The 25,000-nt window shown below is 43.4% G+C and overlaps 1 protein-coding gene across 1 annotated transcript in view; it reads right to left on the bottom strand.

The window, feature by feature from the left end:
- The window catches only part of LOC113589578 (neurexin-2-like), a 590,991-nt gene that overhangs the window by 408,807 nt on the left and 157,184 nt on the right, over positions 1-25,000 (bottom strand). The window contains 1 exon segment of the mRNA XM_035530023.1: positions 8,146-8,175. Within this exon segment, the coding sequence (XP_035385916.1) occupies positions 8,146-8,175 (30 nt within the window).

The following is a 25,000-nucleotide window of genomic DNA, read 5'->3' as shown; positions in this document are numbered from 1 at the left end:
TTAGTACAGGCAGGATGAGACGATGAACGCTTCAGCCAATCAAAAACACATGTTCAAGGGACGGGAGGGGAGTTTTAGATGAATAAGTGAAAAGGCAAAAATGAAAAATGAAAAACTGCTTTAGAGGAGGTAAGCATGACTGAGAGTGGGGAGGAAGGACAGTGGGGTACTAAATCCAACGCCGGGATGTCAAACCAGACGAGATTATCAGAGGACACAGAGAAAGCTAATCTGAGCCCTTCCTTCAGAAGGACAGCCTGTGGTGTACCGCACAGGTCACACTCTAGTGCCTAACCCTGCTGGAACTGCCTCCCCAACCCACGCAGTGTGGGGTGACCAAGCCACTGTTCGGTGTTTAAACACCACACACGGAACAAACAGTAGATCGTTGCTGCGGTAACGAATAACCGCTTGTTTTGCGAATGTCAGAATGGCTCAAGCGACAACAAACGGGTCAAAATACGATTTCAGAAAGCGAAGAATGAAGAAAAACCCTTGTAATTCCTGATTTCCAATTCTACCAGCGAGGCCAATTTCTTCAGGGCTGGTCTGGCCATCGGGTGGGGAGAGAGGCACGCTGGGAAACACACAGAGAAAGAGGAAGACAGCACACGAGAGAAATGGCAAAGACAGCATGAGAATCCGCATCTGAATCAGGGAGTTGGGCACGGCCAAGGAACCGATCGGGGGAGGGCAGTCTGGGCAGAACCAAACCGGACCCGACTGGGGAAGAGCAGTCTTGGTCTTTAGCATGAAGTCTCAAAAAGTGGACATTCATTTGAAGGTGTGGGATCACCAGTTGTCCAGTGTTGTCCTTTGAGTCACTGGGACTTGGAGGGACTCAATAGATTTAGTCCATTCCAGGTCCCAGCACCTCCAGCAGGTCACCAGGTACATGTAGATGTAGAGCTGAAACAGAACCAAAACCTGGACTGGTTCTGCACTATTACACATGTACACTGTTATATAGTATATGTACACTGTTCTGTTACAGATGTACACTATACACAATGTACACTGTTCCGTTACATATGTACTGTTGTTACACATGTACACTGTTATATAGTATATGTACACTGTTCTGTTACACATGTACACCGTTCTGTTACACATGTATGCTGTTCTGTTACACATGTACACTGTACACAGCATACACTGTTCTGTTACATATGTACTGTTGTTACACATGTACACTGTTCTATTACACATGTGCACTGTTCTATTGTATATAAACACTGTCCTGTTACATATGTACACTGTTCTATTACACATGTGCACTGTTCTATTGTATATAAACACTGTTCTGTTACATATGTACACTATTCTATTACACATGTGCACTGTTCTATTACACATGTACACTGTTCTATTGCACATGTGCACTGTTCTATCATTTATAAACACTGTTCTATTACACATGTACACTGTTCTATTACACATGCGCACTGTTCTATTGTAAATAAACAGTCCTGTTACACATATGCACTGTTCTATTACACATGTGCACTGTTCTATTACACATGTGCACTGTTCTATTGTATATAAACACTGTCCTATCACATATGTGCACTGTTCTATTACACATGTGCACTGTTCTATTGTATAAAAACACTGTCCTGTTACACATGTACACTGTTCTATTACACATGTACACTGTTCTATTACACATGTGCACTATTCTATTGTATATAAACACTGTCCTGTTATACATGTACGCTGTTCTATTACACATGTACACTGTTCTATTACACATGTGCACTGTTCTATTGTATATAAACACTGTTCTACTGCATATGTACACAGTTCTATTACACATGTACACAGTTCTATTACACATGTACACTGTTCTATTACACATGTGCACTGTTCTATTGCATATGTACACTGTTCTATTACACATGTACACAGTTCTATTACACATGTACACAGTTCTATTACACATGTGCACTGTTCTGTTACACATGTACACTGTTCTATTACACATGTGCACTGTTCTATCGTATATAAACACTGTTCTATTACACATGTACACTGTTCTATTGTAAATAAACACTATCCTGTTACACATATGCACTGTTCTATTACACATGTACACTGTTCTATTACACATGTGCACTGTTCTATTGTATATAAACACTGTCCTGTTACATATGTACACTGTTTTGTTACACATGTGCACTGTTCCATTACACATGTACACTGTTGTATTGTATATAAACACTGTCCTGTTACACATGTACACTGTTCTATTACACATGTACACTGTTCTATTACACATGTGCACTGTTCTATTGTATATAAACACTGTCCTGTTACATATGTGCACTGTTCTATTGTATATAAACACTGTCCTGTTACATATGTACACTGTTCTATTAGACATGTACACAGTTCTATTACACATGTACATGGTTCAATTGTATATAAACACTGTCCTGTTACATATGTACAATGTTCTATTACACATGTGCACTGTTCTATTACACATGTACACTGTTCTATTGCATATGCACGCTCTTCTATTACACATGTGCACTGATCTATTGCATATGTGCACTGTTCTATTACACATGTGCACTGTTCTATTGCATATAAACACTGTCCTGTTACACATGTACACTGTTCTATTACACATGTGCACTGTTCTATTACACATGTACACTGTTCTATTGCATATGTACACAGTTCTATTACACATGTACACAGTTCTATTACACATGTACACTGTTCTATTACACATGTGCACTGTTCTATCGTATATAAACACTGTTCTATTACACATGTGCACTGTTCTATTGTATATAAACATTGTCCTGTTACATATGTACTGTTCTGTTACACATAGGCACTGTTCTATTACACATGTACACTGTTCTATTGTAAATAAACACTATCCTGTTACACATATGCACTGTTCTATTACACATGTACACTGTTCTATTACACATGTGCACTGTTCTATTGTATATAAACACTGTCCTGTTACATATGTACACTGTTTTGTTACACATGTGCACTGTTCCATTACACATGTACACTGTTGCATTGTATATAAACACTGTCCTGTTACACATGTACACTGTTCTATTACACATGTACACTGTTCTATTGTATATAAACACTGTCCTGTTACATATGTGCACTGTTCTATTGTATATAAACACTGTCCTGTTACATATGTACACTGTTCTATTAGACATGTACACAGTTCTATTACACATGTACATGGTTCAATTGTATATAAACACTGTCCTGTTACATATGTACAATGTTCTATTACACATGTGCACTGTTCTATTACACATGTACACTGTTCTATTGCATATGCACGCTCTTCTATTACACATGTGCACTGATCTATTGCATATGTGCACTGTTCTATTACACATGTGCACTGTTCTATTGCATATAAACACTGTCCTGTTACACATGTACACTGTTCTATTACACATGTGCACTGTTCTATTACACATGTACACTGTTCTATTGCATATGTACACAGTTCTATTACACATGTACACAGTTCTATTACACATGTACACTGTTCTATTACACATGTGCACTGTTCTATCGTATATAAACACTGTTCTATTACACATGTGCACTGTTCTATTGTATATAAACATTGTCCTGTTACATATGTACTGTTCTGTTACACATAGGCACTGTTCTATTACACATGTACACTGTTCTATTGTAAATAAACACTATCCTGTTACACATATGCACTGTTCTATTACACATGTACACTGTTCTATTACACATGTGCACTGTTCTATTGTATATAAACACTGTCCTGTTACATATGTACACTGTTTTGTTACACATGTGCACTGTTCCATTACACATGTACACTGTTGCATTGTATATAAACACTGTCCTGTTACACATGTACACTGTTCTATTACACATGTACACTGTTCTATTGTATATAAACACTGTCCTGTTACATATGTGCACTGTTCTATTGTATATAAACACTGTCCTGTTACATATGTACACTGTTCTATTAGACATGTACACAGTTCTATTACACATGTACATGGTTCAATTGTATATAAACACTGTCCTGTTACATATGTACAATGTTCTATTACACATGTGCACTGTTCTATTACACATGTACACTGTTCTATTGCATATGCACGCTCTTCTATTACACATGTGCACTGATCTATTGCATATGTGCACTGTTCTATTACACATGTGCACTGTTCTATTGCATATAAACACTGTCCTGTTACACATGTACACTGTTCTATTACACATGTGCACTGTTCTATTACACATGTACACTGTTCTATTGCATATGTACACAGTTCTATTACACATGTACACAGTTCTATTACACATGTACACTGTTCTATTACACATGTGCACTGTTCTATCGTATATAAACACTGTTCTATTACACATGTGCACTGTTCTATTGTATATAAACATTGTCCTGTTACATATGTACTGTTCTGTTACACATAGGCACTGTTCTATTACACATGTACACTGTTCTATTGTAAATAAACACTATCCTGTTACACATATGCACTGTTCTATTACACATGTACACTGTTCTATTACACATGTGCACTGTTCTATTGTATATAAACACTGTCCTGTTACATATGTACACTGTTTTGTTACACATGTGCACTGTTCCATTACACATGTACACTGTTGCATTGTATATAAACACTGTCCTGTTACACATGTACACTGTTCTATTACACATGTACACTGTTCTATTGTATATAAACACTGTCCTGTTACATATGTGCACTGTTCTATTGTATATAAACACTGTCCTGTTACATATGTACACTGTTCTATTAGACATGTACACAGTTCTATTACACATGTACATGGTTCAATTGTATATAAACACTGTCCTGTTACATATGTACACTGTTCTATTACACATGTGCACTGTTCTATTGCATATAAACACTGTCCTGTTATACATGTACACTGTTCTATTACACATGTGCACTGTTCTATTGTATATAAACACTGTCCTGTTACATATGTACACTGTTCTGTTACACATGTGCACTGTTCTATTACACATGTACACTGTTCTATTGAATATAAACACTGTCCTGTTACATATGTACACTGTTCTATTACACATGTGCACTGTTCTATTACACATGTGCACTGATCTATTGTATATGTGCACTGTTCTATTACACATGTGCACTGTTCTATTGTATATAAACACTGTCCTGTTACACATCTACACTGTTCTATTACACATGTACACTGTTCTATTACACATGTGCACTGTTCTATTGTATATAAACACTGTCCTGTTACACATGTGCACTGTTCTATTACACATGTACACTGTTCTATTACACATGTGCACTGTTCTATTGTATATAATCACTGTCCTGTTACACATGTACACTGTTCTATTACACATGTACACTGTTCTATTACACATGTGCACTGTTCTATTGTATATAAACACTGTCCTGTTACATATGTACACTGTTCTGTTACACATGTGCACTGTTCTATTACACATGTACACTGTTCTATTGAATATAAACACTGTCCTGTTACATATGTACACTGTTCTATTACACATGTGCACTGTTCTATTACACATGTACACTGTTCTATTACTCATGTGCGCTGTTCTATTGCATATGTACACTGTCCTGTTACACATGTACACTGTTCCTGGTTACATAGTTGTTTCTGTTGTGCTGCTTGTAGATTTTGTCGCATCATCTCTGGAATTCCACAATTCTACAAAGACTTGTACAAATATTTGTTCAGCAATGCTTCAGGTTTTCATTTTGTCAAGATGTAATGTTCTTGCTTTTCCTGATTGTGTCTTCATTTATTTAATTCATAATCCTCATTATGCTTTTTATTTCATTTCTCTCTGTACAACTGGATTTAATTACTGTTGTCTCTCAGCTACATGATTTCATGGTTTTTGGTCTTAAGGTTCTTTATCTTCTTTTTTCATTTACACCATCTATCTGATGCTTTTAATAGAACGCGGTTTACAATTACGACTGACCACAACTTGAGTAATTGAGGTTAAGGGTCAGGGGTCCAACAGTGGCAACCTGGCAGTGGTGGGGTTTGAACTGGCAACCTTCTGATTACTCACTGAGTGCCTTAACCACTGAGACACCTTTAATTACTGTATATAATTGTCTATTGTTTTTATTCAACAAAGAAATTATGAATCTCTGTAAAAGAATCTTAATTTTTAATTTGATGTGGAGCTGTAAATCCCATCATGGTTAAAAAGGTAATACCAGATTCTATACTTCCATAAAGAGATGGAGGTTACCCCACCCAGCCTCCATAAAGAGATGGAGGTTACCCCACCCAGCCTCCATAAAGAGATGGAGGTTACCCCACCCAGCCTCCATAAAGAGATGGAGGTTACCCCACGCAGCCTCCATAAAGAGATGAAGGTTACCCCACCCAGCCTCCATAAAGAGATGGAGGTTACCCCACCCAGCCTCCATAAAGAGATGGAGGTGACAGGAATCCTACATCTAGAGCCCTTTTGTGTATTTATGAAGATTTCTCCAGTTCCTTCACCACTCACGGCATTCAAGGCTGACAAACACCAGAGGAAAGGGTTTGGCTTTGTTTGGTTTTAAAAGGGTTTGGCTTTGTTTGGTTTAAAAGGGTTTGGCTTTGGTTTTAAAAGGGTTTGGCTTTGTTTGGTTTTAAAAGGGTTTGGCTTTGTTTGGTTTTAAAAGGGTTTGGTTTTGTTTGTGTTTAAAAGGGTTTGGTTTTGTTTGGTTGTGTTTGTTAAAATAGCACAGTTGTGTCAGAAATGATGAGTTCATGCTTCTGATGGAATGCATGAGTTACGATAAGTTACACGCTGTGCAGTGTGAAAGCACGACGCATGGCGAAGGGGGTAAGAAGGGTGGTGCTGGTGGTGCTGGTGGTGGTGGTGGTGCTGGTGGTGCTGGTGGTGCTGGTGGTGGACAGACTGATTGTGATATGGAGGAAGTGAGAAAGATGTATATTCAGAGAGCAGTAGAAGAGGCAGAGGAGAGAGAGAGGGGTGGATAAAGAGAGCAAGGGAGAAAAAGAGACAGAAGAGTGAAAGAGAGAGAGAAGGTTCAGGGAAAAGGTCATCCAGCTCTCCAGCCAATCAGGTTTCGGAGAATCTCTCTGACACATGTCCCCAGATGACCTTACGGCTGTAGCAGGCGGCTAGCGTGGGGCCCGTGAACAGGTGTGCACGTGGAGAAAGATCACAGCTAAAGGTCAGATGACGAGAGAGAGAGAGGGAGGGAGGGAGGGAGGGAGGGAGAGAGGGAGAGAGAGGGAGGGAGAGAGAGAGACAAACACAAGAGTGGAAAAAACCCCTGGAAATCCTTATACTCCAACCGATCTGATTCCTTATTCATCAGCAAGAGCACAGCAGCACAAAGTGACACCAGGTACAGTGAATGTAAGACACATGTAGGCCCAGGCTCTGCTTACGAGGAGGTGCACCGCTTCAGTGTAAACAAGTCGGAGATGTTCTGAACTCCTGTAGGACTGTAACGCTCACCTGACCCTGCTGTAAACCTTCTAGCAGCGAAGACACTGTTGTAAACTACCTACAGTCAAATGCCAAACAATGAGAATGACAACAGAGAGGTTTGGAGGAACTCTGTGCATTCTGGACACAAACGCCACAGATTCTGGGTACCAACATCTCAGCAGCAGGTGACATTTCACATCACAGCATCATTGCAAACACTGTCACAACTCAGGCAAGCAAAACAGTGGGAAAAAACAAATAAATACCCAACGGAAAGAAGCGTTACCTTCGGTGGGAGGGGCCACTGTCAGAGGACGTTCTTCAGGAGAAAGGCCAGAGATCAGGGCAAGGGTATGGAGGAACAGGGCGGAGTTACAGAAACACAATGGGATGGGAGGGCGGGGTCACAAATAAACCGGAGAAGATGATAGGAGAGGGAGAGGAGAGAGGTGGAGCAATGCGGAGGAAAGGTCAAACGGGAAAATGGATGAAGGACAAAAGATAAGAAAAGAAGAGGCAGAGAGAAAAGAGAATGGGCGGGGAAAATGACAGAAGGAGGACTGATAGAAGATCAGTGGGCAGAGGAACCGAGACCCCCCGAATATAAAAACCAAAGAGGGAAGCCATACCTTGGTTGCTTAGTGTCAGGTGCGCCAGACCTTGAAGGAAAGAACAGAACAAAAGAAAGGCAGGGAAACAAGGTCATAAGGGCACGGGAAGGAACCAAAAAAAGCCTTGTCACAACGTTGGACTGCAGTTTGTGACAGACATCCCGGGGCAGACATGGATGTCAGAGTGGAAGTAAAACAAATCAAAATCATAAAACGAGAGTAAGAGGATAACAAACAAACAAACAAACAAACAAAAACTCAAGCAAACACTTCTTAAGAGAGGCGAGGGGGCAGGAGAAAGAAAAGCAGGCATTCCACCAGAGCAACACCTGCGCGATGTTGCCCATTCAAATGCCTTTTCGCTTTCTCACAAGTACTCATGGGACACACACAGAACTGTTTGGCAGTAGCAGCTTTTCTCTGTCTGCTTGAGCATGTGATAATGGGCCTAAACGTAAGACGTGAAAAGAAAGGGTAAATACATTCTGAATTTCTGTTGAGGAGTGGCGTCCCAGAGAGAGGCGTTACCTGCGGTCTGCTCTAGAGCCCGACGGGACGACCATCACTCGGACGTCTCTGTGAAATTCCGCGCCGATCTCACAGCAGTGGTGCGCGTTTTAAATGGAACGTAGAGCCGCAAATCACACACAACTGTTCCGCATTACTGTTGAGCAATCACCAACCCTCAAATACAGAGATTTACTCAAAAAACATATTAAGCTTTATTCAGCCTGTCTAGAAAGACATAAAACTTTATTTCTCCACAGTAGGGTGAGAAAGATCTGAAATTAAGGCACAATCAACTCACGAGGCTGGTTGAGACATGACTTTTACCTCAGCACACAGCGAACCATTATCACAAAACACCTCGGTCAGCAAACACTCATTAAAGAGCAAAACCACAATGCCAAGGGACACCGCGTGCTCTAATGTGGACAGGAGCAACACAGAAGAGCACCTGGAAACCAAGACTTGTCTTCTCTCTGTGACCACAGGAATGGCATATCCATGGGCATTTCAGAGATAGTGTGTATGAACCAAAAGCCTGAAGTCACATCCAGTGGACTTTAGCAGCTGTGAGTGTGAGATGTTGATGAAGCAGCAGAGTAAGTTGCTATGGGCTGAACTTTCAAAGCCCCTGGGAACGAGGCAAATTATTCAAGATTTTTCTACGGTCCAAAACTTGAGTGCTAGAGTAAACATCTAGCAATGGTTTAATGAAAAAAGAAACAAGACAGAAAAATGAAAAAATCGCTGCTCACAACACCAGCGAAAGTCAGTGAACAATCCTGAGGTCTGATAACTGAGGGTTCGGTCTGAATAGTCTAATAAAGATGTTTTTACATCAGTCTAAGAACCCAACACTGCCATGCCAGGAACAACATACAACACCCCCGACACCTCATAACACCTCACAACACCAGGAAATATCTCATACAAACCTACAACTGATCTGGTGAATGATCACAGTCACTAGTGTGCTTTGACCTCCAATGTTTGTTCAGACCTGAAGAGACTGCTCAAGGGTTAGGGTTAGGATTTAGGGTTTAGGGTTAGGAGTTAGGATTAGGGGTTAGGGTTAGGGGTTGGGGTTAGGGGTTAGGGTTTAAGGTTAGGGCTTAGAGTTAGGGGTTCAGGAAGTTATGAGTGCTACGTGACATCATCTGTTTGACAGGTGCAGTCAGGCCCTAGGCTTAGGGTTAGGTGTTAGGGTTAGGGGTTAGGGGTTAGGGTTAGGTGTTAGGGTTAGTGTTAGGGTAAGGGTTATGCAGGCGTCTGTCATGAGTAGGGCTACTGTAAATACCAACACTGATTTAATGACTCAGCAATACCAAAACCAGAACTGATATAATGACTCAGCAAAAACAAAACCAGCTCTAAGTTAATGACTCAGCAAAAACAAAACCAGCTCTGAGTTAATGACTCAATAACAAAACCAGATCTGATCTAATGACTCAGCAATCACAGACAGGTTTCCTGGGGCTTTGACCTTTGCAGGCTGTCCTTTACAAATGGCTAATTTTGTACATTTGAAATGGCATTTTTCATCTCTTCTTGAGAAAGGAATATCTTTAATTCAAAGAAGAACCCTACCAGCTTATAACAACACACACATTAAAAACTAGTTGTTTGTTTGTTTTTTAAAAGGGCAGTCCTGTTTTGTCTTAAAAAGGCCACCCAGGACAAGTTATTGATTGAATCATTTCCAGTTTACTGGTTTGTTTTAAGTGTATTTATATGGACAGTAGCATGCAGTCAGTCAGCTACTCACAGACATCATCAGTCCACTCATCAGTTCCCACGTCACTCAGACATGAGCACCAGCCCAACTGGACCCAGACCTGTTCTGGACCTCCTCTCTGTCCACACGGGCCCTGTTCTGGACCTCCTCTCTGTCCACACGGGCCCTGTTCTGGACCTCCTCTCAGTCCACACGGGCCCTGCTCTGGACCTCCTCTCTGTCCACACGGGCCAAGTTCTGGACCTCCTCTCAGTCCACACGGGCCCTGTTCTGGACCTCCTCTCTGTCCACACGGGCCCTGTTCTGGACCTCCTCTCAGTCCACACGGGCCTTGTTCTGGACCTCCTCTCTGTCCACACGGGCCCTGTTCTGGACCTCCTCTCAGTCCACACGGGCCCTGTTCTGGACCTCCTCTCAGTCCACACGGGCCCTGTTCTGGACCTCCTCTCTGTCCACACGGGCCAAGTTCTGGACCTCCTCTCAGTCCACACGGGCCCTGTTCTGGACCTCCTCTCTGTTCTTTGACCTAACCTACTGAACCCAACACACAGCAGCCTCAGTCCAGTACTGCTGACCGCAGTCCAATCAGAGTTAAACACACTATCAAACACAGCAAAGACACCTGTATGGAACACTGGGACAATCACACCAAAACTCTAAACCACAGACCTATGGGTCACTAAACAGAGAATATGAATGATTAGAATATCTTTAAACCATCACAGATCCACAGCAGAGACAGATCCTCACCAAGTACAGGCTCAGTGAAGACAATCTGACCAGAGAAACAGACAGATACAAACAATCCTGACTGTCCAGAGAGAGAAGACTGTGTGGTCCGTGTGGGAGTGGTGAGAAGACTGTGGTCACCGAGAGGTGGGGTAGGTGTACTAGTCTTTCAGACAGAGACATGTTGCCATATATTTCATGGTAAGATTTTACAGCAAAATTTAACAGTATACACCAAATGTTTTAAATTCTCCCTCAGTCTAAAAAATGACAAATTATCCTTGGAGAAGGAAACAGCACCTCTAAACTGCAGAGCGGGAGGCACACCACACCTCTCACTATACACAATACTCATCTATGTCATGTTCATATATACACACTGCTAAAACTTTAACTTTATGTGCTTATTATCATTTATTGAAACAGAGAGATTGGTAGAGTTTCGAGTCATCAGTAATTTGACACATTACATTAGATGATATTTCTCCCTGCAGTGCAGTTTATGTATGACATATTGACACATTGTTTGTCTGGGTATTCACAGTGTTTACTACACTGTTCTTCATCAGGGTTTGAACTTTACTGTTTGTGCACATGTTACTTCTGCTCATATGTAAACACAGTATGATAATTCAGTATGATTTTGTCATGCCAGTAAAGCTCATTTGATTCGGAAAAAGATGAAAATTGAAGACAGAGAGAATGCAAGAGAGTGAGGGGCAAGGATAGAGTGATTTTACAACTAAAATCAGCAGAAAAAGAAAAACAAACAGCACATATCATCTTACGATGACCGTGGCGTAAAGAGAATCCCTGCAGGTTACAGCGCTGACTCTGGAGGTATGCGCAGGGACAGAAGAATGTTTCTGCCTTTGGGTTTATTCATTCGCAGTCATATTAAGACCCACTAAGGGAATTTTGGTTGTTTGTGGTTTATAAGCAGCATGTTACTGACTGTTGCCGCAGGACTGCAGTTACGAGTGGTTGCGTAATCCTGTACTGGCAAGACACACAGAAGTGATCCAGTCCAACGAACGCATCCAACAGTCAGACCGTCACCCGACGGCCAGCCTACACCATTACCCTACCAGCCCCACACCAACACAGCTGGAGTCCTGGAGTCCTGAAGTCCTGAAGTTCTGTTTATCACTGATTTCCAAATATACCAAACTGGATTAAGATCAAATCAGATGATGGTAAATTGTCTTGTTCACTGCACAGTTGTGCCACGTTTTCAGTGGTGCCTTTAAAATCAGGGCAGGTGATGTTTGTATAACTTGTGTATGTATATACTGTATAAATGACTATATTTTTAGAGTTTTGATATATTTGTGACTTCATAAACAATATTTACAAAAATGTATTACGTATAAATATGCATATTCAAAATATAATATTTTCATGTATAAATTAATTAAAGCATCAACCTGCTCTTTGGTGAAACCAGGTGAATTATGACAGAGCTCAGCAATGGCTGTGACAATGAGCACGAGACTCCTGGACAAGACTCCACAGAGCACAAGATTGTTCACAGTCCATCATCTGAGGTCAGAGTGTAGTAGTGGTGTCAGGTGTGGTGGATCTCCACAGAGTAGGTGCACCTACTGAAGCAATCGCTCACTGTACATGTGTTCCTGCTGCTACCTGAGAGAACCTGAGCTACATGTAACAGATCCCAGTGGTGAATCTGCAGAAGTTTGACTAAATGATCATTTACAAAGAACACACCTTTGTTGTCATTCACTGTAACTCTGTCGTCAAGGCGATGACTCATGAAGCTCTGCATTGAGCATGGCCATCTCTGATTGGTCGAGAATGAATGTGTGTCAGGTGGCTGAGGGGGTACTAATTAAGGGGGAAGTGTTCATAAGTCTGCCCACTTCCTCAGTGCTGAGAGCAATCAGACATCTGCATGCACTGTCTGAGTTTGGCATCAACGGCCACGTGGATGAGACTTTCGTCCAACGCATCACACCATTACGGCTTTTTACAGTCGCAGTCAAGGCGGAGCTTTCAGAGGGACAGGGTGACATGCCGCTCAGCACGGGGCAACTGCCTGTTTACACTTCAGCTCATCCGAAGTGACATCTCTGGCAGTTGGCGGCTCCTGTTCTCCAGAAGAGTGCCAGTCTTGGGGAGGGATACATACTTGAACTGGCATGCATGGTCCCCTGGGAACTGGACACATCACCCTGTGTTGCGAGCATCTTGTTTAACCAGTGAGTTACAGGATCTGAGCTCTAAGTCTCTGTCAGGATACTCAGAGGTTTCTCCTGCAGCTCACCAGGTCATGCAAACAAAACAAGATGATGGCAACATCAAGCCTAGTAAGTTCAGTTCCCAAAGTCACTAACCCTAACTCTAACCCCTAACCCTAAACCCTAACACTGGTGATACAGAGAAGTCACTCTGGATAAGGGCATAGTCAAACACTACAAATGTAGTGTCATCAAAGTGTGTGTGGAGGATTTAGGGACACATATGCATCAGAGTCTCACTGTCTCACTACAGTCTCATCAACCTTCACTGCACTGAGTCCTGTCTCACTTCAGTCTCATCAACCTTCACTGCACTGAGTGCTGTCTCACTAAAGTCTCATCAACCTTCACTGCACTGAGTCCTGTCTCACTTCAGTCTTATCAACCTTCACTGCACTGAGTGCTGTCTCACTACAGTCTCATCAACCTTCACTGCACTGAGTCCTCTCTCACTACAGTCTCATCAACCTTCATTGCACTGAGTCCTGTTTCACTATGGTCTCATCAACCTTCACTGCACTGAGTCCTGTCTCACTTCAGTCTGCACTGGAGAGATGCTTTGGTCTGCATTCTTACTCAGCACAGAAAGTAAAGGCTCTTTAAGCTCATACGTATTCACACAGGAAGGTTTCACTGGAGAAGACGAGACTGAACAGCAAAGCAAAGAAAAATCTCACATTTCACATCACACACATCCTTCAAGAGGCTTTGTTGGGTGGAGTGCTGGTGTAGGTAACACACACACACACACGCACACTCTGCCGCCTCCATCTACGGAAGCACTAGACAAACCCAGAGGACGTGTGCCCGGTATCCATGGGTGCTGTCGCGCCAAGCCCGAGTGGCAGCGAGGCTCTTGCATGGCTGTGGGCACCATATGGTAGCAGCCCACAGCATAGCACTGAGACATACGGTCCTGGAAAACCCACAGAGCCAGAACACAGTCACACACACACACGCACACGCACCTCAGCGTGTCGTACACACAGCCTCCTAAACATGCCGCTGCTGGCTGGACAGCCGGAGCCCTGGGCCCTCTGAGGCCGGTGGGAACGTGTGAGCGCTGGCACTGCCGTGGTCTTGTGAGATAATTCATCTCCTGGCCACACTGGTGACCATTTAAGGACAAAACTACCAACACTGACAACACTGCAGATGTTTCGCTGTGTGCTGTTTCAACATCTTTCAAGGTGGAGCACATGTACCATTTGTCTTCAGAACTAAAGATACAGCACTTTTCTGTACACAGCACACACACACACACACACACACTAGAGCAGCCGTCCTCACACACACACACACACACACACACACACACACACACACACACTAGAGCAGCCGTCCTCACACACACACACACACACACACACACACACACACACACTCACACACACATACACTAGAGCAGCTGTCCTCACACACACACTCACACACACACTCTCACACACACACACACTAGAGCAGCCGTCCTCACACACACACTCACACACACACACACACACTAAAGCAGCCGTCCTCTCTCACACACACACACACGTGCACACAAACACACATACACAGACACACTAGAGCAGCCGTCCTCACACACATACACACACACACACTCACACACACATGCACACACACACACACACACACACACACACACGCACACACACACACACACATGCACATACACACACACACACACACACACAGGGCAGTATTACACTACTTCTTTAACAAGTACCAAAGCAATTACTGGATATTTCAGAAGTGATAACATTACTTTTAGAATCAAGTAGCTTATAAGTAGCTTAAAGTATTTTACTGACTTAATAGCACATCAGTGCTGATAACCATCACATTTCATTTTTGTGAAGACACTTTACTCCTCTTTAATCCAGCAGGACGAGCACATGGGAGATTGATACTGACTCACGCAGCTTCCTTTCACCAGAACACTCCTGCAGATGCTGGTGATCAGGTCGTTAGCAGGAGAGACCAGGACTTCGTAAACTACTGCAGCACTGCAGCTTGTGCTGGGGCCATCCTTCTCTGGAGATACAGCACAGTGAATTAGAGGAACGTTTGTAGAGCAACACTGGAAGCACACACCTCAACTTACCAGAACCTACCCCTGTAGATGTTCAGTGGTGTGCCTCTCGTATGAACCTACCCCTGTAGATGTTCAGTGGTGTGCCTCTCGTATGAACCTACCCCTGTAGATGTTCAGTGGTGTGCCTCTCGTATGAACCTACCCCTGTAGATGTTCAGTGGTGTGCCTCTCGTATGAACCTACCCCTGTAGATGTTCAGTGGTGTGCCTCTCGTATGAACCTACCCCTGTAGATGTTCAGTGGTGTGCCTCTCGTATGAACCTACCCCTGTAGATGTTCAGTGGTGTCCCTCTCGTATGAACCTACCCCTGTAGATGTTCAGTGGTGTGCCTCTCGTATGAACCTACCCCTGTAGATGTTCAGTGGTGTCCCTCTCGTATGAACCTACCCCTGTAGATGTTCAGTGGTGTGCCTCTCGTATGAACCTACCCCTGTAGATGTTCAGTGGTGTGCCTCTCGTATGAACCTACCCCTGTAGATGTTCAGTGGTGTGCCTCTCGTATGAACCTACCCCTGTAGATGTTCAGTGGTGTGCCTCTCGTATGAACCTACCCCTGTAGATGTTCAGTGGTGTGCCTCTCGTATGAACCTACCCCTGTAGATGTTCAGTGGTGTGCCTCTCGTATGAACCTACCCCTGTAGATGTTCAGGTGGTCCGTCAGGGTAAGTAAGCTGTTAAAGAGGAATTCCCCGTGTCTGTATGTCACAGTCTGCTTGGCACCGACCGGACATGGAGTGACAAACGCAAAAGGAGTGATTTGCCAATACATCCATTTAATAGATGTTGCAGAGATAATTCTGTGTGAAGGCAAACACACATCACCCCAGGCCCATACATAATGGATGCCTCTACCTCACCCACACTACACATCTCCCTCCATCTCCTCCTCCAATTATGTGAAGACGTGAGTGTAATTTAAAACACGTTAATAATTCACGGCGAGAGCAGAGGGGAGAGTATCATAACACATCAGAGTGTCCATGATGGATTAGAAGCTCCATTTCTCTCGTCTTCTCACTGTCAGTTATTAAAGTGGGCGTGCCTGGTATCAGAAGGCGGCAGAGGCCAGCTCTAAACACCTGCACTGTGCTTAAGGTGTGTGTGTGTGTGTGTGTGTGTGTGTGTAAAGTGATCTTACTTGCGTGGAAGCGTTTGGCATTATTCCCCTTCATGGTCTTTTGTGCTGCTAATACTGCTAACATGCAGGATATCGGGCAATTAGCACGACACTTTACACACTTGTAAGGATTTTGATCATTACAGACTAATTACCTCCCAAACTCCACATCAGCCACAGAGAGAGAGAGAGAAAGAGAGAGAGAGAGAGAGAGAGAGAGAGAGAGAGAGAGAGAGAGAGACTCTCAGGAAGGTAGAGGAGGAGAGAGTGCTAAATGACACCACGCTCTTTTCAGATTGGAAGATGGCTGATGCTGTGTGACGTGATGCTAACTGCAGTCATTTGTGTGTTCAATAAATTCCTCCTGTCAAACACAACCGTGACAGCAATGGTAATCCTTTATAACATGGACATGGCTTTATAACTGATTATAACCCCTCACACTCCCAGACATGCCGTTATAACAGATTATAACAAGTGACACTCTGTTGTCAGCATTTGTCTGCACAGTTTAAAAAATCTGTGTCATGTTAGTGCAGACTGTCAGATGACATCACGTGAAGGCGCTAATCTGTTTGGGATTATTGGCGCTCCTTCAAGATGGCACTGACTAACGTTTACATCTGCCTACACCCTCTTGATTGTGCCCCCTGGTGTCTAGTCGTAGGGCACTACAGAGAAGGACACTTTACAGGGCAAGATCATCCCTGCACTAAATCTTCATAAGGGCTGCATCTCCTTACACACCTCCACTGGTGGAGGTCAGAGATTGGTTGAGGTCAGAGATTGGTAGAAGTCAGTGATTGGTAGAGGTCAGTGATTGGTGGAGGTCAGTGATTGGTGGAGGTCAGTGATCTCTCAGGTGTGAATCAGCAGAGAAACATCTTACCTTACACCAACCCTGACTCCAGACTACAGAAAGAGTGAGCACTACGGTAAAGACCTATCAAAACCATCTCTTTGTGTGTGTTGTGTGTGTGTGTGTGTATTAACACTCAGCTTGACTAAGCTCTACACAATTTCATATGACACCTTCTGAACTGAGAAAATCTAATTGCTTCCCACCTCAGCAAAATTAAATAATGAAATTTAAATAGTTCAGTGAATCATTCAATGTAACACGTTTTGTTCATTAAAACACGTCTAATTTGCCAGAGCTTCGTTCACAGAATTAATTAGCAGAACACATAACAGTGGTAGTATAGAGGTTTTCACAGCTGTTTTGTATTAATTAAACAACTGTCTTGCACTTTCAGGGTAAGTTCAGGGTACCACAGTACGTTCAGGGTACTACAGTATGTTCAAGGTTCTACAGTACGTTCAGGCTACTACAGTATGTTTAGGGTTCTACAGTACGTTCAGGGTTCTACAGTATGTTCAGGGTACCAGAGCACATTCAGGGTTCTACAGTACGTTCAGGGTACCACAGTACGTTCAGGGTTTTACAGTATGTTCAAGGTTCTACAGTACATTCAGGGTTTTACAGTATGTTCAAGGTTCTACAGTACGTTCAGGCTACTACAGTATGTTTAGGGTTCTACAGTACATTCAGGGTTCTACAGTATGTTCAGGGTACCACAGTACATTCAGGGTTCTACAGTATGTTCAAGGTTCTACAGTATGTTCAGGGTTCTACAGTATGTTCAGGGTACCACAGTACATTCAGGGTTCTACAGTATGTTCAGGGTACCACAGTACGTTCAGGGTTCTACAGTACGTTCAGGGTACCACAGTACATTCAGGATTCTACAGTATGTTCAAGGTTCTACAGTACGTTCAGGGTTCTACAGTATGTTCAGGGTACCACAGTAAGTTCAAGGTTCTACAGTACGTTCAGGGTTCTACAGTAAATTCAAGGTTCTACAGTACGTTCAGGGTTCTACAGTATGTTCAGGGTACCACAATACATTCAGGGTTCTACAGTAAATTCAAGGTTCTACAGTACGTTCAGGGTTCTACAGGGTAGATTCAGGATCAAGAAAACAGATGATCCACACAATTCCCACTCCACATCCTGACCTGCCACTCAGCTCACATATGCAGACATATGACAGAGAGAGAGAGAGGGGGAGAGAGAGAGAGAGAGAGAGAGAGAGAGAGAGAGAGAGAGAGAGAGAGAGAGATAGAAAAAGTGTGTGTGGGGGGGGCAGTGGATGGGGGCAAGCGTTCTGTCAATATATTCATGAATATTAGAGTCTGGTATGTTACATTTAGATAGGGAGTAATCTGGAGAAAGCTCTTTGGTAATCTCTGGAGTAATCTCTGTGGTAATCTCTGGAGTAATCTTTGTGTTAATCTCTGGAGTAATCTCTGGAGTGATGTTTGTGGTAATATCTGTGGTAATCTCTGGAGTAATCTCTGTGGTAATCTCTGGAGTAATCTCTCTGGAGTAATATCTGTGGTAATATCTGTGGTAATCTCTGGAGTAATCTCTCTGGAGTAATCTCTGAGGTAATCTGTGGTAATATCTGGAGTAATATCTGTGGTAATCTCTGTGGTAATCTCTGGAGTAATCTCTGTGGTAATCTCTGGATTAATGTTTGTGGTAATCTCTGGAGTAATCTCTCTGGAGTAATCTCTGAGGTAATCTCTGTGGTAATATCTGGAGTAATCTCTGTGGTAATCTCTGTGGTAATCTCTGGAGTAATCTCTGTGGTAATCTCTGGATTAATGTTTGTGGTAATCTCTGGAGTAATCTCTCTGGAGTAATCTCTGGAGTAAACCTGATTTAGGAAGTCATGTGTGGCTGTTCCTGAACCAAGACCCACCCAAAACCCAAGATGAAACCCAGTGGCATCAGAAATCCATAGCCATCCCTGACTGAGCTGTGCATGACCTCCAGCCGTTGCCCAGGTCAGGGGCCTCCCCCCTGCACAGGAAAGACGACACAAACCTGCACGTTGGCCCTACAGGAGAGACGACGCTGCGTCCCACCATCCCTTCCTACAGACCTACTGTGCTGTTTATAGACCATAAAACAAGTGGCACAGTCATTTGTCACGGCAGATACGTACGCTGCTTGTGTCAGGGAAAAGACGGGCTCACTAGGGCCCCCCGGGGGCACTGTAGGAGGTACTTCGATGTCACCGGGCGACAGAGGAATGTTTTGTTGTCATAGCGCTCTTTGTTGGTTGACAGCGTGAGGCGACGGGCTACAAGCTGTCCTCACCGTCGGAGTTTGTGCTGGGGTGCATTTGCATCGCTGCGGTGGAAACACGGCTGACAGAGGCATTATGGGGGACGGCAGTCGTGCAGGTGGGTAACCAGGGAGGGCACTTCAGCCTGGGGTTGAACCCACCACCATCTTCTGCCTGGGACTCTAGTGGTTATATCTCACTCTAGTGGTTATATCTCAATCTTGTGGTTATATCTCACTCTAGTGGTTATATCTCAATCTTGTGGTTATATCTCACTCTAGTGGTTATATCTCAATCTTGTGGTTATATCTCAATCTTGTGGTTATATCTCACTCTAGTGGTTATATCTCAATCTTGTGGTTATATCTCAATCTTGTGGTTATAACTCTTAAGTGTTCAGTAATGTTTTCCCCCCCATTAAAAAAACTCCAGTTACTCTGCATAACTGTGTACCTTTAAGTAAAAGGCTTACATGAGGGGGAGCAAAGAGAGGAAGAGTGTGTGAAATATAGAAATAGAGATTGAGGCAATTGACAAATCTTCAGACTCTTGTATGGACTCAGAGATCTCAGCGTGTCTTAAATCACTCCTGAATGTTGACATCTGTTTGCCTCCCCGTATTAACACGCTAACAGCAGAAGTGATCCATTTTTATTAAACTGGTGGCCATTTCAAAACCACACGGGAAACGGCACTTTCAGCTCTCTGGGCTAATGAAAAGACCAGCGATTAGTGCAGTGCAGCCACTCGACCGTCGGTTCTGGCCGCCTGCCGGCCAGCTCACATCACCGAACGGAAGCCCGCTCTGCTCTCGAGAGGCCTGTTCAAAGAGCGCCTGGCTGTTTGGAGGGCAGTGCCCACATCTCATGGCTTTTTCCACTCAGCTCATTTCCCTAAACTGATTCAGTGACGTTCTACCTGGCTACACTTCCTCCCCACTCTGGTCCACATCTCCCTCCCCTGCGCAGAGCGAGGACGCAAGGACCGTGAGCTACGCTCTTCTCCAGGAATCGGATCTCCAGTAGCTGCTGTGTTTGGAGAAACATCATGGTGCTTTCGTTTCCAAACTGGCCTCCAGTAGCCCCGGGGTGTTTGTTAGCAGTTAATATCTCATGGAAATTATTTTCTATCTAGTTTTACATTATCACTCATGCTGGATGCATGCAGGCTAATGGAGTGAGACCCTCTCCGTGAGCCAAGCCACGTGCCGGATGTTAGTGGTACGAGGTGCGTGATGCTTCCTCTGTGCTGGGTGGGAGGTGGTGGGGCCCAGCAGGTATGACACAGAAAGTACAGTAATGAAAATGAATGTTTTCCAGTGGTGGCGTGACGCTAATGTGTCCTGCTCCACGGTTGAGAGTGATCACAGCAATACCACCTCCTGCTACTTAAACGTGTGGCTGCATCGATCGCTCAGGCATCGGTAAAAATGTCTGAAACGGATGCACTAAGTTCACTGACAAACAAAGGACAAGCCATAACCATATTTCATAGAATACTCATTTTGATTTGACCACTGATACGATAAAGGCTCAACTATGTTTTACAGTGTGACAGACAGGCTACTCTAACAAACATATGACTCTGGTCTAGGATATAGAAAACTACAAGCACAGAATAGTAACAACAACAACCACAGCAACAATAATAATTTCGACTTGAGACACCCAAGGTCGCTTACACAACAAAATAAGGATGAACGGTAAAATAGATCAAACTGAATCAAATAACTCTAAGTTGAGTCTAGAGGTAAAGACAAGAATCACAATCTCACTTACTTTGGATAGAATTCTAAAATATAAAATGTGCTTAATATATAAGAAAGCAGTTTTATCCACATTTTTAACATTGTAACCGAATGAGAGAAAAGAATCTAAAAATTCTCCAAGGTTCTAATTATTTCTGTGACCACCAATTTTCTTAAGTGTGGTTAGAAAATCCATTAGTACAGATTCTAACTTTATTTAATTTCAGAACAATTTCTAGCAACTAAGGCAGTAGGTGGCCGGATGTTTGAGTGCTCCGTGTGTGTGTGTTTGTGCAGCAGTGAAACAGTAGACCATCTCTCTAATCACACTGCCAAGGTGGTGCATGTAAATAACAAATGTAGTGGACCAATAACTGAGCCCTGTGGAACACCGTGAGAAACCCACCAGTAAAGCTACATTTGAACTTTTTAAGTGCACGATCAGTAACGCAAACCAGATTTTCGAGTCTATGGATTAAAATGTCGTTACATTTTGTGTGAAAGGCGTCAGTAAGATCCAGAAACATGAGCACATTCGACGAACCAGAGTCTGTAGCCAAAATGTCATTTATATTTAATGACCAAGGTCTCGTCATATATGTATTTTATGTAATGTGACATACTAAAGTGCTGGCAGGAATATTCTTCTGGTATAAATGCTCTCTCTCCTCCCATGCACTATTTAGAGAGGACTTATAGCTCACATACAATCACACCTATAGAAAAGGTTCTAATCCATTTTCTTCAGTTCAAATATGCATAAGCAACATCAAGCTCCCAGTGGATCAAGGACCTGTCAGTCAAACTGGGCAAGAACGAAGAACAGATGACCTTAAAGGGCGGTCCACAGAGGACCGAGAAAGGACTGTCTGTCTGCTTCTCCTTCCGGCTATCTGCTTCTAAACATTATGGTAAGATCACCAAACAGAATATGCAGATATTCAGAAAAATAACAGAAAAATAACAGAAGAGAGACAGAGAGTGGGAGAAGCTGGAGGAGAGAAGAATCAGTCCCGTTCAGCTCCGTGCGGGTTTACAGGCAGGCAGATTAACATATAACACAAGAATAAAAACAAAACACCAACCACATCCACAAAACATACAATAAAGCTCACATTTTAAATCTAGTATCATAAAAATAACATGTATCACAAACGTTAGAACCTTATACCCATGGGGTATGAAAAAATTCCTCCATCTGTTAATTTTCACCACTGAGAACTCAGATTTAAACCCAGGAGGGAGACGCGGGCTGTTGATAGTGGGCTGTTCAGGAGAAAAGACTCAAACTGAGTCTTAACGGGCGAAAACTAACTCAAACGTGTGCTAACTTAAACAAAAGACTGCTAACATAACAGACATTAATTGCTTACATTTTTCAGTTTTTATTTATTTTTTGCTGTAAATTGTTAGTATTGCGGTGTCTGTTGTCGGCCAGAGGAGGATGCCTCCCCTCCGTGAGTCTCGGTTCCTCTCCAGGTTTCTTCCTCGTGCTCTAGGCAGTTTTTCCTCATCACTGTCACCCTTGGCTTGCTCTCTGGGGGCTTGACATGGACATTTGTAAAGCTGCTTTGTGACCTGTTGTATCTGTTGTAAAAACGCAACAGATATAAATTTTGATTTGATCTGATAACATACGATGTCTGACAAATGGTCAAATGGTTTATACCGTGACATGGAGGGACTGGGTCAGTCAGGGTCAGTATGCTTTCTGGGTATCACCACACATTATGAAAGTCCGCGTGAGCAAGGCCAGTGATTTAGACTGAATAAACAATGTTGAGATGATTCTTCTGGACATTTCAGTGTAAACCAAGTGATTACAGAAATCTTAAATTACAGAAATCTTAAATGATAATAAAGGCACACGATGCTCCTCATTGACCACATGGCCTTTTTACACACGATATTAATACTCATCTCTAATCAATAACAGTGTTAATAAGGTCAGATGGGAAAGTTGATTATATGTAAATTATATGTAAATAAACAAATGTTTACAAAAATAACAACAACAAAAACAGTTTAAACAGCCTTCCTGGGTCAGCGAGGTCGTAGTGCTGTGAAGTAGCTAGTGAGTCTCACTATGTCTCGCTGGGTCTCGCTACGTCTCACTGCATCTCACTGCATGAGTTCTATTTAACGTGCAGCAGCCTTCGACAGTGCTGGTCAGGGCAGCATGTATAGTGTGGTCTTATCCGGACAGGGAGGCCGGACGGGGCAGAAATGTCCCGTTATCTGAGGAGCTGTGAGGAGGTGAGCAAACATTACTACTGCTCTACTTGGATGAAAATACACACACACACTCACACACCCACAAACCCACACACACACACACACACACACCCACACTCACACACACACACTCTCACACACACACACTCACACACACACACACTCACACACACACACCCACACCCACACACACACACACACACACACACACACTCACACACACACACACACTCACACACACTCACACACACACACACACACACTCACACACACACTCACACACACACACACACACACACACACACACACACACACACACACACACACACACAGACACTCTTTACTGCCTTGAGTCTATGCAGTGTGTTTATTGCCTTCATTAATAACTTTGTCTGTCAATGTGGAACATATCACCTTGAGGTGTCAGCAGTGCGCCGTCACAGATAAGATAAGCTACGTAAAGAGAACGTGGAGGATTGCGAGAGAGAGAGGCAGACAGAGCCACATATCCTGGCATGGTTGGATATCTCTTTCCTGGTTTCTTGGAAAGTCACTCGACAGGTTTGCATCCACAGAGGCAGCACCTAGCACTGCTGCAGCCTGTCGGGGTTGCCATGGCAACCTGCTCCTGTTCCACCAACCATGACGACGGCCATATTGTTGAAGTTTCAAACATGGCCCCTCTCTCTCTCTCTCTGTCTCTCTCTGTCTCTCTCTCTCTCTCTCTCTGTCTCTCTCTCTCTCTCTCTCTCTCTCTCTCTCTCTCTCTCTCTCTCTCTCTCTCTGTCTCTCTCTGTCTCTCTCTCTCTCTCTCTCTCTCTGTCTCTCTCTCTCTCTCTCTCTCTGTCTCTCTCTCTCTCTCTCTCTCTCTCTCTCTCTCTGTCTCTCTCTCTCTCTCTCTCTCTCTCTGTCTCTCTCTCTCTCTCTCTCTGTCTCTCTCTCTCTCTCTCTGTCTCTCTCTCTCTGTCTCTCTCTCTCTCTCTCTCTGTCTCTCTCTCTCTCTGTCTCTCTCTCTGTCTCTCTCTCTCTCTCTCTCTCTCTCTGTCTCTCTCTCTCTGTCTCTCTCTCTCTCTGTCTCTCTCTGTCTGTCTCTCTCTCTCTCTCTCTCTCTGTCTCTCTCTCTGTCTCTCTCTCTCTGTCTCTCTCTGTCTGTCTCTCTCTCTCTCTCTCTCTCTCTCTCTCTCTGTCTCTCTCTGTCTCTCTCTCTCTCTCTCTCTCTCTCACCCCCTCTCTCTCTCTCTCTCTGTTTCTCTCTCTCTCTCTCTCTCTCTCTCTCTCTCTCTCTCTCCTCTCTGTCTCTATCTCCTCT

Source organism: Electrophorus electricus, chromosome 9, assembly GCF_013358815.1.
Source record: "Electrophorus electricus isolate fEleEle1 chromosome 9, fEleEle1.pri, whole genome shotgun sequence".
In the NCBI taxonomy this organism is placed as follows: domain Eukaryota; kingdom Metazoa; phylum Chordata; class Actinopteri; order Gymnotiformes; family Gymnotidae; genus Electrophorus; species Electrophorus electricus.
This window is presented reverse-complemented; position numbering and strand designations above follow the sequence as displayed.